Consider the following 16,423-nt stretch of genomic DNA (forward strand, 5'->3'; position numbering starts at 1 on the left):
GCTGAGACAGCACTCGGGGGAAACCCTGCTCCCTGCCTACATGAGGTGAGCGCTCCGGGCGGGCTGCGGTGGGAGGAAACACTGGGCAGTGAAAAGCAGGCAGGTGTCTTGAACACAAATGAAGACTGAGATGCGGGCCCAGGCCTTGTCTGTATTCAACAGGAGAAACCACTTTACCGCCGCGGTGTGGATGGAGCTGGTTTTTAATGATCTCCGCTTACTCTCCTCCACCACCAGGGCATTACAGAATCTATACATTGCACGGGAGCAGGGGAGCCGTCAGCAGCAATTGGACTTGAAATCTGGCTCGCAGCATCTGCTTCTGCTCCTCATTATGAACGAGGCTGGGATTCGTTAATATCTCCACTGCGAGTTCAAAGGGCTCCTCAGAGGACAGGCTCTGCAAGGCGCTCACAGGGTGAGCTGCAGGTCTCCCAGGCCCATTTCCCTGACAAAATCCCGGGGGATCAGAGAAGCACTCTCCCCAGCCAGGGCACTTGCATGCATCATACCGCCTGTGTTGACTCAATAATTGCACATGACTTGACATGCTACATTCCTATCACAGTCTTCTTTACAAAAAAAGGAAAACAAAAAACACTGACAGCCAATGCGGGCAAGGGTGCAGGAAGGTATATACTCTGTACTTTTGGGGCAGAGTCAGTCTAACAAGGTTCATGCACATCAGTGATCTTTAAAAAGTACGTGCCAGGACCCCGTGTATTTCTACTTCTGGGAACATATCGTAAGGAAGTAATTCTAACTATGGAAAGTGTCATGTGTCCAAAACACCCATCATGTAATTATTTAGAATAAGGGAAAATGAAAACAACCAATTGCCTATTGTCAGATATTTTAGCTTGGTATATTGTAGTATATACATTCACTAGACTAATATACACCATTGAAATGTCATTTACGCAGAAAAGCATCGTGCTATGCTAAAATGTTTATGCTCTATCATTAAACAAAGAAAGAGAGAGAGCGAGAGAGAGAGACCAAATCATAACAGCAGCATAACATCAACCATGAAAATTAAAACGTTGGCAATAAAAAGCCTTCTGGAAGCAAACAGACCCCAAAACACAGTGTTAACAGTGACTGCGTATCGGAGGGAAGTGACTTATTTCTCTTTTCCTGCACCTTCTGAAGTCTCTTTTTAAATCATCTATTTTTTTACATTGGGAAAAGAACAATTTAAAGTCAAAATAATAATGGTAAACCCACACCTAGGGCATAAACATCCCCCTCCATATTCCCTTTCTCCTCACTTTCCCTCTCAGCTTTACTGAGATGTAATTGACACTCCCTGTATAAGTTTAAAATGTTCAATGTGATGGTTTAATGCACGTATATATTGCAAAATGATTGCCAGGGTAAGGTTAACACATCCTTCACACCACACATAATTACCATCTTCTTGTTCCTGTTGTGGATATGGTGAGAACATTTAAGATTTAGTTTCTTAGCAACTTCCAGGTGTACAATACACTGTTAACTAATGTCACCATGCTGTGTATTAGAGCCCCAGAACTTATTTATCTTATAACTGGAAGTTTGTAGCCTTTGATCAAAATATCCTCATGTCCACAAAGTGCTCCCCCCCGTCCCCCCCCACACACACACACATACACTGGCAAACACCAATCAGCTTTTTTAGATTCCATGTATAAGTGAGATGACACAGTATTTGTCTATCTTCCTGTGACTCATTTTATTTAGCATAATGCCCTCGAGGTCCACCCATGTTGTTGCAAATGGCAGGGTGGCCTTCTTTTTATGAGTGAATAATATCCGTGTGTGTGTGTGTGTGTGTGTGTGTGTGTGTGTGTGTACATTTTCTTTATCCATTCATAGGACATTTACCTTGTCTCCATGTCTTGCTGTGAATAATGCTGCAATAAACATGGGGTACAGACATCTTTTCAAGTGATCATTTCCTTTGGACATACAGCCACAAGTGAGATCACTAGATCTTATGATAGTTCGATTTTTGATTTTCTGAGGAACCTTCACATTTTCAATAGTGGCTGTCCCAATCTACATTCTCGCCACAGTGCACAGGGTTCCCTTTTCCCCACATCCTTGACAGCATTTATCTCCTGTCATTTTTATAATCGCCATTCTATCAAGTAGGAGGTGTTATCTCATTGTACTTTTAATTTGCATTTCCCTGATGATTAGTGATATTGAGCCCCTTTTCATGTACCTGTTGGCCATTTTTATACCTTTTTTGAAAAAAATTTCTATCCAGGTCCTTTGTCCATTTTTAAACCAAGTTATTTGTTTTGGGGGGTTTTTTTTGCTATTAAGTTATATGAGTTTTCTATGTATTTGGATAATATACCCTTATCAGACATATGGTTTGCCAATATTTTCTTCCATTCTGTAGGTTGTATGTACATTTTGTTCTTTCTTTTGCTGTGTAGTAGCTTTTTAGTTTAATATAGTCCCACTTGTTTATTTTTGTTTTTGTTGCTTATACTTTTTGTATCATATCTAAAAAAATTTATTGCCAAGACCAATGTCAAGGATCTTTTTCCAAATGTTTTCTTCTAATAGTTTTATGGTTTCAGGTCTTACATTTAAGTCTTTAATCCATTTCAAAATTTCAAATTAATTTTTGTTAGTATAAGAAGGGGTCCGATTTCATCATTTTTATGTGAATATTCAGTTTTCCCAACACCACTCATTGAAGAGACTATCCTTTCCCCATTGAGTGACCCTAGTATATTTTTGTCCACAGAACTTACAACCAACTGTTGTATCTTAATCTCTGTATTATTTTTCTCCCTCAACTAGAATACAGGCTCCATAATAGTAGGCAAGTTGCCTGATATGTAATAGATGTTCAATACATTTTGTTGAATTGAAAATACAAGTTAGACTGTAGGGCGGTAAAACAATAATGTTGTTCCCAGTGAAGTTTCATACACTAGCTGTGAGAGAGTAATTGGCACAACCTCTTGGGAAAACTATTTAGTCACATCTCTAAAAGCTGAACTTCACCTATCTTGTAACCAATGGATGCTACACCAAGGTATGTACTGGTAAAAAAAAAAAAAAATGCATACATAGGTTCACCAAAAGACATGCCCAAGTAAGTGCTATTCTATAATAGTAAATCCTGGATACTACCCAAACACCATAGAACAGGTACACACACTGTGGAATATGCACACAGCAATGAGAATAAACAAACTACAGCCACACACAGCACATGACATCACAAATTTCATCCTGAGCAGAAGAAGCCAGACCCCCCCCTCAAAAAGAAATCTGTATGATTCCACTACACAAATATAAAAGCAGGCAAAAGTCATCTATAGTGTTTTAAGTCAGTGTTGTTAAGTTCTTACTTGGGAGGGGACATGTAGTGACTACAAGGCACACAGGACGGGCTTCTCAAACCTGATGATATTCCACCTCCTGGCCTGTCTGTATGGGTGTGTTCACTTTGCGAAAGCGGATTGGTGCCCTTTGCTCTATATATGTTCTACTTCAATGAAATGTACTCCCTACCAATCCAGGGCTGCTGAAGACAGATAATCTTTTCTACAATTCTCTCTCCACTCACTACAAGCCTTGACCTGGAGCCCTGACAAGGCTAAACTCATCACACCCAGCATTCACATTCATCATGTCCTGTCTTGTCTAAATGCTCCGCCTAGATTCCACAGCCCCTCACCGTCCTGTCAGCAGCATCTGGGTCCCTGAACTCGGCATAACAGGGGAGGTCACCCAGGTATGTCAGTAATGGTGGAGGGAAGCTGAAGTGGCCTGGCCACCAGCAGATGCGGAGATGAATGCTGAGCTACTTCCCATCGAGACGTGGCTCAGGTCAGACGTCTGGCTTGCGAAGATTGCTCAGTTTCCTTTATAGACCAGGCCTTATCCTTTGCAGAACAATCCCCAATAGGTCCCTGACCACCTAGCACCCCTTCTTCTTCACTCGTCTCAGACAAAAAGTCTGTAGACTCCAAAGGACAGGAGTCAGGTTTGTTTTGCTCCCTGCTGCCTCCTAAGTGGCCAGCACAGGGTCTGGTACATAGCAGCCTGGCCAAGAAGTGTCTGTGGGGTCAATGTACAAACACATGAGCAAACAAGCATCACTACTGAGTCTGTGTGCCAGGGTCTGGAGGCTAGAAAGGCAAGGATCCAGGTCCAGGATGCCCATGGAAATGAATAAAATAAAGTATTTTTAAACACATACAGCTGTCTTTCTGAGATGGGAATAAATTTTTAAACCACCAACCCTGTCATATAAAAATCATACAATTAATCTAAAACCAGTAAAAACAGCCTTATTTACGTGGTAACATGGGTAGCACTTTTATTCTCTCATTCACTGAAAGTGACATAAGCCTCATCCAAGATGACTGGTTAACGGTTATAGACCAAGTCAAGTTATAGCAAGACTAGCTGGCCCAGATGGGAGGTGATGTCTTGGCCAAATAAAAGTATTGAACACCAACCAACCAAGGACACCAAAGTCACAAAGGAATCAACATGTCCAATGAGCACAGAAAAGACCTAGAAACTACCCAATTGTCCCTTAGCCATGGGGCTACGGAAAGACCCCAAATAGCCACACAAGTCTGTTAAATACACAACTGTTTTCTCTCTCCATCTTGGCAATGATTTCATCAATTTAGGTACCACTAATTAGAGGAAATTCAGCAAGGTGGGATGAAACAAAGTTTGAAAGTTGGTTCAGTGGGCAATGGAATGGCTTTAGAACAAGAAATAGCTCCATATCTTGCTGAGCCTCATAAATTTTCTAAACTTTGATGAGTCTTTGTTTTTGGTGTCCTCTGATCTCTCCAAAATGATCTGCCCTACCAAGCAAAAGGATTTACTACTCCCCAAGAGAGCAGCAGGTAGTGTCACTGTCCAGCCCACATCCCTCGGGCCTTCTCTGTGCTCCCAGCTGCCAACATCTGCATCTCCACACCCAAGGGAACACCTCCTGCGTGAGTAAACATCCTACATGCCCCCACCATTCCACATCCAGCGCGTGCTCTCTGCACCACGTCAGCTCCAACACCCATTTCTCTATAAACTAACGCCAATGTCAGAGTCAATGTCCTCAGTTCAGCTGTGCACGAAACACATCGATTCTGCTGGAGAAGAAAGTCAGGCCAGAGCTGGCTGGGTTCAGGCCCTTTTGGAGACAGGAAGGTTTGCTGAGATGACCCCCGAGGACTTTGCCATGGAAAAGGTCCCACATCGATTCTGCTGTGCTTGAGGGAACAAACGTGCATAATGCCCTGGAAGCCAGTCAGGAGTCCAGGGCTCTCCTACCCCAGCAGCACCTCGAGACGGCGGCTGCTGCTCAGACCGGCGCACATACACACACTGCAGAGCAAGGCCTGCCTCCCCGATGTGACGGTAGCCCTGCCGACATAGGGGGAACAATCACATACAATTTACAAGACAAAATGCTCATTGTGTCCACAATTCTATTATTCATTGGAGCTAAAGGTGTTGGCAGTTTGGCGAGAATAATAATTCTCTAGGATTTCTCTGAAAATACAGTCAGAGAACTACCTGCATCGGAATCACCTGACTGCTTTTTAAAATGCAGGTTCCCGGGTGCCACCGTGGCTATCAGAGACTGTGCCCTAGGTGAGGAGGCTGGAGGCCACACTGTGAATCAGCCCACGGGGGCCTTCCGAGGTTGGGAAGGTGTAAGTCTGAGAAGCATGGCTCTAGCGCCTGGCTCTGGGCAGCTCCCTTTTAGCCATGGCTGTGGCTGGGCATCTCACCCTGGCCTGGCCTTCTTCAGAACTGAGTGAGAGTGATTCCATCTGCATGGTGGAACAGAAAGGGCGGAGCGGGAGTAAAAAAGTGGAGGCCTCTGCCCTCTGCCTACTTGTTTTCTCCATGTTTTCTCCGTGCCAACGCCGCCTGGCACACCTGCAGTAGGTTCTGCTTCCTGGCTCCAATCACAGGCACTGACAGACTCTGAATAAATGCTGCTCACCCACCACATAATTATGCTGGGGAATACTGGCAGTGCCTTCTGCAGTGTGTCGTGTCGAAGATTGCCCAGGAAGAGGTTGCAAATTATTACAAATAGTTGTATAATATGTCCTTCCTTCCTCCCCTCCCCCATTGTGCCAAAGAGATCCTTATAAAGGATCAAGGGAGGGTGTCACCTGAGGGACGTATCTGCACAGAATCATCAGAAAAGCAGCCCAATCAAGTGAATTTAGGCATTAGTGTTATTCCTCCAGGAGAAGCTCCAATAATTCACATCTCTAGTCTGTGAACTCACCTTTCTTCCTCCCCAGAAAGAAACCATTACCCTCATGTCTGCCTCAGTCTCGTCCGGGAGGACCCAGGCCAGGAGCCATGAGTGCACATGCTAGTCAGCACTCTGACACGGTGCTGCAGAAAGGGCATGCGTGTCGTCTCCCCCCTGAACTGTGACCCTGAGGACAGAAATGTTGGGTTTCATCTTCAGCTTCCAAGCCTGGCACCCAGCGGGTTCTCAGCAATGGCAGTGGGGGAGGGGCACAGGGAGGAGGGCAAGGAGCAGCCCAGATACTCCAGGCTCATTTTTTAAAGATAAACTTCACATATCATTACTCTGTCCAAGAAACGCTACGGTGCCCTTATTTCTAAACAGCACTTGGGATTGTAGGAATTGTACAGCCCGGGACACTTGACCGCGGAGGGAAAGAGAACTCATGGGCCCCATCACTGGAAGGCTAGGAAGTAATTTTTGAAAGAGGAAAGTGGGGTGAGGGATATTTACACAGCAGAGTTGCTGCAGAACACAACGCAGAGACAAGGGGTGGAGGGGGGAAAGGTGCAGGGACAAAAGAACGGGCCATCCCTCCAAGGACTTGGCCCATCTGCGTACCTCACTTGTCATAGGTGACTTATACCCCCACCCCCAAAATGTGTGTCAAATTGAAAATGTGCAAAGCGTGCTTTTTATTTTTATTTTTTTGAAATATATTTTTATTGATTTCAGAGAGGAAGGGAGAGAGAGAGAAACATCAATGGTGAGAGAGAATCATCGACTGGCTGTCTCCTGCACGCCCCCTACTGAGTATTGAGCCCCCAACCTGGGCATGTGCCCTTGACCAGCATCAAACCTGGGACCCTTCTTCAGTCCTCAGGCTGACACTCTATCCACTGAGCCAAACCAGCCAGGGCCACAGTGTGCTTTTTAAATGAACTGAGGAAGAGCTTGCTACTTCAAGGACTCCTAGGGCAAACACCTCTGATGGAGACTCAGCAAGGTCTTTCCCACTTCAACACCTTTGGGCCTGCACTTCCCACTCGCTGCCTGGAACACAAGCACCTCCCTCCTCTCCTGGTTCCCTCCTATCATCCAGTGGTCTCAGCTCCAGTGCCTTCCCAGCAGCATTCCCCAACCAGAACAATTCGTCAGCCCCTTCCCCTTCCCATACACGTGATCCAGCACCTGTACCTCCACCTGTAGCACTTTTCTCAACTGTACCTAAATCATTCTTTGTGGCTGTTTTTCTGTCTGCCACGCTAGAGCGTAAACTCCAGGAGGATACAGACTGTGTCTAGCTTCTTCACCCAGCACCTAGCAAAGGCCTGGCACGTAGCTGGCATTTGGAGAACATGTTTGCACCAACAAATCACCATGCCCTGTGCTGACTATTTATTATCGTTAGGGTTTCCCTACACCACGCTAGCCTGCTTCGGCTGTAGTGAGGGATAGGTCCTCTGGCGGCCCGTAATGGGGTGGAACTGAAGAGTTGTGTCTGTGATAGACGAAGGAACAAAGGCCTGGCCAATCCTGCTAAGTATTTTCCTATTGATTCGAAAACCAACAAGAGGCATTGGCGAGGCCCTGCAAGAGCTTCCCCAAGGACAGTGATGCAGAACCCATCCACCCCGAAGCCAGCCCGGGACCACTGGGCAGAACCAGATGAGGTTTTTCTCTTCGGAGATGGGCTGGAGGCAACTGGATCAGAGCTAAACGTTAAAAGTGAAACCAATTAGGGCTTAGCTGGCATAACAGGGCTCCCTGGGGAGCCCTTCACACAACTAGGATTTCAGGCACAGCTGGGCGCAAACCTCCTCTCAGATACATCAGGATGAGAGGTGCCGGTTTCAGGTCCGGTGATGCTGTGAAGTATGAAGGGAAGGACTTCTGTGCCAGGAGCTGCATCTGGAAAATAACAGGCTGGACCACGTGGAACCTCACACAGCCTTCCAGACTGACAAGCAATGGAGTGGGAACAGCCTCAGAGATAATGGAACAAACTTCCCCAGCCTTTCTCTAAGACATTTCGCTATAGCTGGGTGCCAGCAACTCACTCATGCTCACAGAGCATACGTGACGGGAAGCGACCCTCAGGAAGCAAATCAGAATAGCAGGTGCATCAGCCACTGAAAGAGCATGAACACCTACCTGGTGCCATGGGTTCACTCAGTCCTCCTCAAAACCCCACAAAGTAGGGAGGGTCACACCAGTTTTACAGGTGACCCTCCAAGACCCAAGTATAAGCTTGGCAAGACTGGAATGTGAACCCAGGTTAAGAGTGGGCTCTTCACCGTGGAGTGACTCAGCCTCGAGAGCTTTGAGAGTGTTCGGTTTGAAATATATTATATTGAGTAAATGAGTAAGAAATGACTTATTATAAAACATTCAATTACTAACATTACTTTGTTTCCCCAAGCAAGATTGAATAGTTCAGCCAATGATCAGGTCCCACCCCATACGAGAGAATTACAGGTCCAGTGATCCATTTAGGACCACTTCCTGCCTTTGAAAATAATCTCACCAGGATATAGGAGAGTATTTATCCCCCCCAGCAATCCCAGTAAACTGCAGTACTGGGGAGGGAGGGGGGAGGGGCAGGGTTTGGGGAGGACAAGGAGAAGCCAGGAGCTCAGCCTGGGAAGGTCAACTGGGACAAGAAGCTCCGCCATCCTCGCCAGGACAGCACTAGCTTTCTCCGTCAAGGGCAAACTGAAGGCAGGACAGAGAGCACAAAGCAGTTGTAGGCCTGTCCACTTTCAAAGTGACCCTTTCTAACGGTTCCTGTGAAATAATTATTTCTATCAGTGGTCATCTCATACAGGGGATTTAAGAGAGTGGGTTCATTAAAGAGAGTTAGGATCACAAACTCATTTAAGTCCCCTTGAACCTGTTTAATCAAAATGATTTTCTGCTATTCTCTATTACAAGCCAAGTTTCTGTGGTGACAGATTAATGACTGATCCACTAAGCCATACACCTCTCTTGTCACCAACCCCACCGACTGCGCCAGCCACCATCCCATCAATAAGCCCCACTTCTCCTTGAAACTCATTATAGCTGAGCTGCTAAGATCAAATGAGCAGGTCAGCTGCTCACTGACACCCCAGTTCTGCTAAAGAGACCACCAAATCCCAGGGAGCCTGTGGGGAAAGAAAGCAGGCTGGCCCTCGTGGTCTTATTAGAATTACAAACCCAGGCCACTCCGGAGTAAAATACTAGTAAATGCCAGTGAAAGCAACGCTTCTGAGTCTTTGAGCCTGCTAAAGGTAATTATCCTGGAGTTAAATGTCAGGGCTAGTTTCACGTGTGCAAAAGAAAGAAAATGCCATTTTTGGTGTAAGCACCAATATTATTTTAATCAAACCAGAAGCTCATTATTAGCAGAAGGTAAGGCCTGTTGTGGCCCCTACAATAGGCTGTTGGTCCACCTGGCTTCCTATTCCATTTGTCTCAACGTAAGGTTCTTCACTAGTCACCCCTCCACAAAAGGCAGGAAAGACTTGCAATGCGCTACCAGTGGAGGCTCACACCCTAATCCACTCCATTCATGCTTGGCCATTGCGCACAGTGAGAGTCTAGAAGCCGACTTCCTGGTTCCAGCCAGGCTCCTCCGCAGCCCAGCTCCATTAACTCTGGGCAAGGGACTTACCCTCCCAGTAAATCAGAGACAGTAATAGTATTTCTCTCCTAGGACTGTTATAAATTAAATGAGATAACATATGTAAAGTACCTTAAACAATGTCCTGCACACTAAGTGCTTCATTGATATTAGGTATTATCTATTTCTGCAATGTTTTAATTACAATCAGCACGGATTACCTTTGTAAGAAAAACTTATTTAAAAAGAAAACATGGTAACAAAGAAATGTGTGATAGCGTAAGATAAAGTGTTTCATCCAGCAGATAAGAGGTTACCTGAGTAAAGAGGAAACTTTATCTTGCTCACCCTTAGAGCCAACCACCCTAGTGCATAGTAGACAGTCAAATATTTGTTGGAATGAATGAACGTACAGATGAATGTTTGAATAAACAGAGGAAAATTTCCTTACAGCAATAGGTATGGAGAGCCAAATAAGATACAGGAAAAAAATCAGGAGAATGGCTGTGGCATCGTGACCCCCTCCATCTCAAACCACAGAGAAATTAAAGGCATGACAGTTGGAAATGGGAAATAATTGTGCAGCTAAATGCAAACATCTATCCTTCTTCATCGTCTCCTCCTTCATACTGTATTTGTGCAAAAGTCTGGGTCTCCATCTGGCCCAAACATCCCAAGGGCTAGTCTTTATAAAAAGAATGATAAATTCTATAATTGGAAAATAAATTAATAAAAAAAGAATGATGGCCAACCTAATAGACCACCAATACATTTAAGGAGCAAACATCTCCTAACATGATAATGGTATGTTGCTCCTGGATCCATTGCTCCAGGTAATAAGACATGGAGAAATCCTGAGATGTTTCTTCTGGAAAGGAGATAGTGGTTCTTTGTGTACCTAGAGGACCACTTCAAAGCTGTAAGTACTGGCTACCAGGACATCTCTGGCAATGTCACAGGACACATCACAGGCCGGGGAGCATGGAGCACACAGACACCATCATTTCTATTTCCAAGTTCGCTCAATAACAACACCAATGGGCATCATCAGCTCTCTAAAGGGAGCCTTCAGTTTTCAGTTTCACAAGTTCAAAAATTACTTCCAAATCTCTGTCCCCCAAGTGCAAAAAAGTGATGAGTCTCAGGAAAGGCAAAAAGTTTCCTTTCACAATGACGTTCAAAAACTGACAAGCTTCGTAACAACCTCAGGGCAGTTTTTCCAAGTCATCGGTAGCTTCAACAAAACAATCAGAACAACAGTAGGGAAGTTGAGTTTTGTCAACCTCTGGCAAGGCCTGGCTCCGTGAAAACTATCAGACCGGCTGAGCAACTGCCCTAGCTGGGGCTTTGTTGTCCACTGAACAGCTGGTTTCTCTAGAAAGCAAGTTTTTACTCCCTGGTCCCAGGGACTGAGGCTTTGTGGATATTCCAAGTAAATGACCCACATGAAGACACCTGACCTTGGCCTAAAAGATTATCTAGTTTGAGTTTCACAACACTTTAAAGAGGTTAATGGCCTTAACTTATGTCTGTTCCATGGCTAGCATCATTTTATATGCTTTACCCCGTAAAGCATATAAAATGATTGCAATTGAAGATGTTTGGGATTTTTAAACATTTTTAGATGTTTTTAATGTTATTATGGATTAAATTGTCATTTAAAAAGGATATATATTGCAATATCAGACATCTCTCATAGCAATATGTTTACCAACACAGCTCCTAGGACAATGGAAACTAAGGAGAAAATAAACAAATGGGACATCAAAATAAAAAGCTTCTGCACAGCAAAAGAAACCATCAACAAAATAATGAGAGCCCACTGCATGGGAGAACATATTTGTCAATGATACATCTGATAAGGGGTTAATCTCCAAAATTTATAGGGAACTCGTACAACTTAACAAAAGGAAGATAAACAATCCAATTAAAAAAACGGGCAAGGACCTAAATAGACACTTCTCCAAAGTGGACATACAGAAGCCAAAGAAGTATATGAAAAAACTAAAGGCCTGGTGCATGAAATTCGTGACTGGGGGGGGGGGGGGGGTGTCCCTCAGCTCAGCATGCACCCTCTCCAATCTGGGACCCCTGTGGGATTGGGCCTAAACCAGCAGTCAGACATCCCTCTCTCTCACAATCCAGGACTGCTGGCTCCCAACTGCTCGCCTCCCTGCCTGCCTGCCTGATTGTCCCTAACCTCTTCTGCCTGCCAGCCTGATCACCCCCTAACCACTCCCCTGCCAGCCTGATCGATGCCTAACTGCTCCCCTGCTGGCCTGATCACTCCCAACTGCCCTCCCCTGCCGACTCGATTGCCCCCAACTGCCCTCCCTCCCCTGCAGGCCCAGTCACCCCTAACTGCCCTTCCCTGCCAGCCATCTTGTGGTGGCCATGATGTGACCACATAGGGGCAGACATCTTGTGCAAGGGTGTGATGGTCAATTTGCATATTACCTCTTTATTATATAGGATGCTCAAAGTCACTAGTCATCTGAGAGATGCAAATCAATACAACAATGAGGTACCACCTTACACCTGTCAGAATGGCTATCATCAACAAATCAACAAATGACAAGTGCTGGCGAGGATGTGGAGAAAAGGGAACCCTCGTGCACTGCTGGTGGGAATGCAGACTGGTGCAGCCTCGGTGGAAAAGAGTATGGAGTTTCCTCAAAAATTAAAAACAGAAGTCCCAATTGACCTAGTGATTCTACTTCTAGGAATATATCTCAAGAAATCAGAAACACCAATCAGAAAGAATATATGTACCCCTATGTTCATAGCAGCACAATTTACAATAGCTAAGATTTGGCAACAGCCTAAGTGCCCATCAGCAGAGGAGTGGATTAAAAAACTGTGGTACATCTACACAATGGAATACTATGCTGCTGTAAAAAAGAAGGAACTCTTACCATTTGCAACAGCATGGATGGACCTGGAGAGCATTATGCTATGCAAAATAAGCCAGTCAGAGAAAGTTAAGTATCAAATGATCTTGCTCATTTGGGGAATATAATGAACACCATAAACTGATGAACAAAAATAGATCCAAAGACATAGAAGCATCAAACAGACTGTCAAACCTCAGAGAGAAGGCAGGGGAGATCAACCAATGAACCTGCATGCATATAAGCATAACCAATGGACACAAACAATAGAGGGGTGAAGACCTGGGCTGGGCGGGGGCAGGATGAGAGAGGTCAATGGGGGAATAGGAGGACATATGTAATACTTTCAATAAAGATTTTTTTTAAAAAAAGAATATATGCTGCTTAAAATATTAGTTTTACACCTAAAATTACTCCAGAAACAAAAAAGCAGCACATTTGAACAGAGACGCTTTTCTCTTTTTGTTACGCTTTGGACATTTTTTCAGCATTTAAGGCAGTAGTTCCTAAACATCATAAGAATGCGTGTTTAAAATATAGATTTCCAGCACTCATCCCAGAAAAGTGGGGTGAGAACCTGCAGGGGAAGAGCTGGGTGCTGTAATTTAGCAAGCACCCAGGTGAGCGGCATGGTGCATCAGGTTTGGAAAACACCTGATCCAAGGATAAAAAATATCACCATTTTCAAGAAAGATGGGAAATGAAGAAAAGTCCAATTTTAAAAGTTTAAAGACAAATGGGGAATAAGAATAATGTCATGCTCGTGGTACACTGACACGAGCAAACTTTGAACAGGCACGGAAGCTCAGTAAACGGTTCCACGTCCCTAAGACCACGACCCCTCTCAATGTGGCCCAGCTGCCCGCAAACCACACCATCTGCAAAGGGCCCCTCCCTCTCCACACCTGGCCCAACGCTCCCATGGTTAGCAGAGCTAAGCATCTGCTCTGTTGCTCACCGCTATCTAAAACAAACAAAAATGATTTCCACTCTCTGAGTCCATGAATGGACACTCCTTTGGGGCATCTTTTGGGCAATTTGGGCATCTTTCTCAGCCACGGGCAAAGGTAGTCAGTCCAAGCCTCCTCAGCACTGAACGGTAGGGATTGAAGATGCTTTACAGGGCAGGGCCGGGCAGGAACAGGGCGGAAGAATGGCAGGAGTCTCAAGGGCAGGTGGGAGGAGCAGGAAGAGTATCTGCTGCAAAACTAAGACCCGCCTCCTCTCCCCCCCCCCCCCACAATAAACTGTGGAGGCTTATTAAGTGTATGAAAGCACCTCTCAAAGAGAAGCAACCCACAGAAAGAAGAGAGAGAACTAAGCCCCCACTCAAGGCTATGGGCACACCTTCTCTGGAATGTGACCTGGAGAGACAGTACCGGAAACCATCCGGATTCATTGGAATCCTCAGACTCTCCCCCTGCCAGGGATGGGGTTACCCAGCATGGGGCTGAGGGCAATCCAGTGAAAGAGGGTGACGCCCACACATCTCCCACCTCCAAGAGCCCTGTGCCCATCCGTGAGAACAGAGGCTCTGGGGCAGGAGTCTCTCCAGGGCAGGCATCCCAATGGTACGTACCATAAAACTCCTGCCTAGTCATCCACCTGGGCAGCCTAGGAACGAGCTGGCAGCAGCTCCCAGGGCACAGAGGGGTGCCATCTGCCCGAAAGGCTGCACCAGGTGCCTCTTGCCCCTGCATCCGCTGGGGCTTACCTGGGGAGCAGCAGCCAGACTTGGGGCAGGAACAGACAGCAGATGTGCTCTGTGTGCCCAGGAATAACTTCCTCCCCCCAGGGCTCCCCGGGGGAGCAATCCCGCCACCCAGTCTCCTCTTCAGGGCAGGGGACCAACTCCAGGAGCTCCCTGCTCCCTCTCCCTTCCCCTAAAGATGCCAAAGGTCAAAACCACCATTTTACTCAGCCCACTGCCAAGTCCGTCCAAATATCTGGAGCACCTGGAACACCTGGCTCCCTAACCAATAGGCTGGGCTCACCTCCAAACCTTCCCCCTGCAGCACACCCTAGAGGTGGTCCGATCACGGCTGCCCAGGAGGTTCTGGACGGGGCTGGGCAAAGTCAGCCATCAACCCTTGGAGAATTCAGACGCTGCGGGAGCCTCTCTCGCTGCCGCTGCTCCCCGTTCATTCCACGCTCGGTCTAGTCGCCTCTCCCCGCCCCACACATGCCCACACCTGGACTACAGGTAGCAGGCAAAGAGGCGCAGGCCTCCCAAGTTCCCCTTGAAAGTTCGCGGGCAAGACGGCCCCGGAGCCAGGACCGGCAAGCTGCCCCGGGAGGCCCGCACCGTCCCCCGCCCGCCTCGGACCCCTCACGGAGGCGCCCGCCCCCGGCACTCACGTCTCGGAAGCGGTTCCAGTACTTGTCGCGGTCGTACTGCGAGACGGTGCTCAGCCACTGGTCGTTGTCCAGGAAATTGCCGTTGGGGCCCACGCGCCCCGCGAGCGCTTCCAGGCGCCGGCTGTGCACCTGGAGGAAGCACCACGCCGCGGCCGCCGCGAGCACCGCGATCGCCGGCATCTGCGGGGCAGGGGCGCAGGGCGGTGAGCGGGCCGAGCCCCGCGCCGCCCCAGTGACAGGGCGGGGGTCTCCCGGCGGGGAAGGGGCCATCTCTCGCCCACCCGGGGCGCCTGTCGAGGACCGAGAGACCTAGGGATCCCGCTCAGGAATGGGGGGGACTCCGTTATAAATGAAGAGGCTGCGTCACAGATTAGGGGCTGCTGTCAAACTACAGGAGAGCCCGGCCAGCTATTCTCTGGGCGCCCCGGACCCCGCCACGCTCAGACGGAGGCTCCGGCGCCCTCCACAAAACCAGGAGCCGTGGACCCGCACGCCGCCTCCCACGGACGGCGCCCAGAGCTGAGAGAGGGAGTCAGCCGGGCTCCGAGCAGCATCCAGGCTCAGGCAGCATGGGGGGGGCGGGGGAGCACCCGCAGCTGGCAGGCTCTCTCCTCGCCCACCCTGCCGCTTCGGCAAGAGGGGTGCGCGGAGACACCCCAGGCCCCCGACCCTGCCAGCCCTAGGTGGTCGCGGGCAATCCCAACTACGCCAAGTTGGGGCGCGGGGTTTGGCGGGCACGTACCTTGGGGGCTGGCCCGGGTCCCCGCGTCTGAGTCGCGGGAGCTCCTGTGGCGCGGTCGCGGGGGAAGCTCTGGCCTCGCTCCTGCGCTCCTGCCGCCGCTGCCGCACAGTCCGGCGCTTTGTGAGCCGGCAGCGCTCTGGCTCCGCTGCTCTCGGCTCGCTCGGGCGCGGCGCCCGCTGGCGGAGGAGCCCGAGCGCACGAGCCGAGGCCTCTGGCGACCCCTGGCGGCCGCACGTTGCTGTGCCTCCGGACCGGGAGCCCCCCCACTCCGCCCTGGAATGTGGTTATCCACATCCTTAATGCAGGACTGAAACAAGCTTTCAGGCCCAAGCTGGATGAGAGACAGCTGAGGGGGTTGAGGATACAAGGTCCAGAAGACAACCAGCACTGAGGCATTCTCAAAAGGAAGGTCGTCGGGCCGCCGAAGTTAGAATCGCCTTGGTGGGGAGAGGATGGGGCTCCTTAAAATAGGGATTCCTGGCTCACGCCCCAAACTTGCTGAATCAGCATTCTTTAGGTGGGTCTCCCTGAGGTGAGTGAATTTCTGCACTGCCCATCGCAGGTCCTGCACCCACCCG

General features: G+C 48.1%; 1 protein-coding gene across 1 annotated transcript in view; it reads right to left on the reverse strand.

Annotated features, from left to right (window-relative positions):
• SPOCK1 (SPARC (osteonectin), cwcv and kazal like domains proteoglycan 1) overlaps positions 1-15,910 on the reverse strand; it is a 465,949-nt gene extending 450,039 nt beyond the window's left edge. Inside the window, exons 1-2 of the mRNA XM_028148018.2 lie at positions 15,846-15,910; positions 15,104-15,283 (exon numbers count right to left, since the gene is read on the reverse strand). Of these exons, the coding sequence (XP_028003819.1) occupies positions 15,104-15,283 (180 nt within the window). The 5' untranslated portion in view covers positions 15,846-15,910. The remainder of the gene's footprint in view (positions 1-15,103; positions 15,284-15,845) is intronic.
• Positions 15,911-16,423: the final 513 nt, after the last annotated feature.

Source organism: Eptesicus fuscus, chromosome 6 (genome assembly GCF_027574615.1).
Source record: "Eptesicus fuscus isolate TK198812 chromosome 6, DD_ASM_mEF_20220401, whole genome shotgun sequence".
NCBI classification, from domain to species: domain Eukaryota; kingdom Metazoa; phylum Chordata; class Mammalia; order Chiroptera; family Vespertilionidae; genus Eptesicus; species Eptesicus fuscus.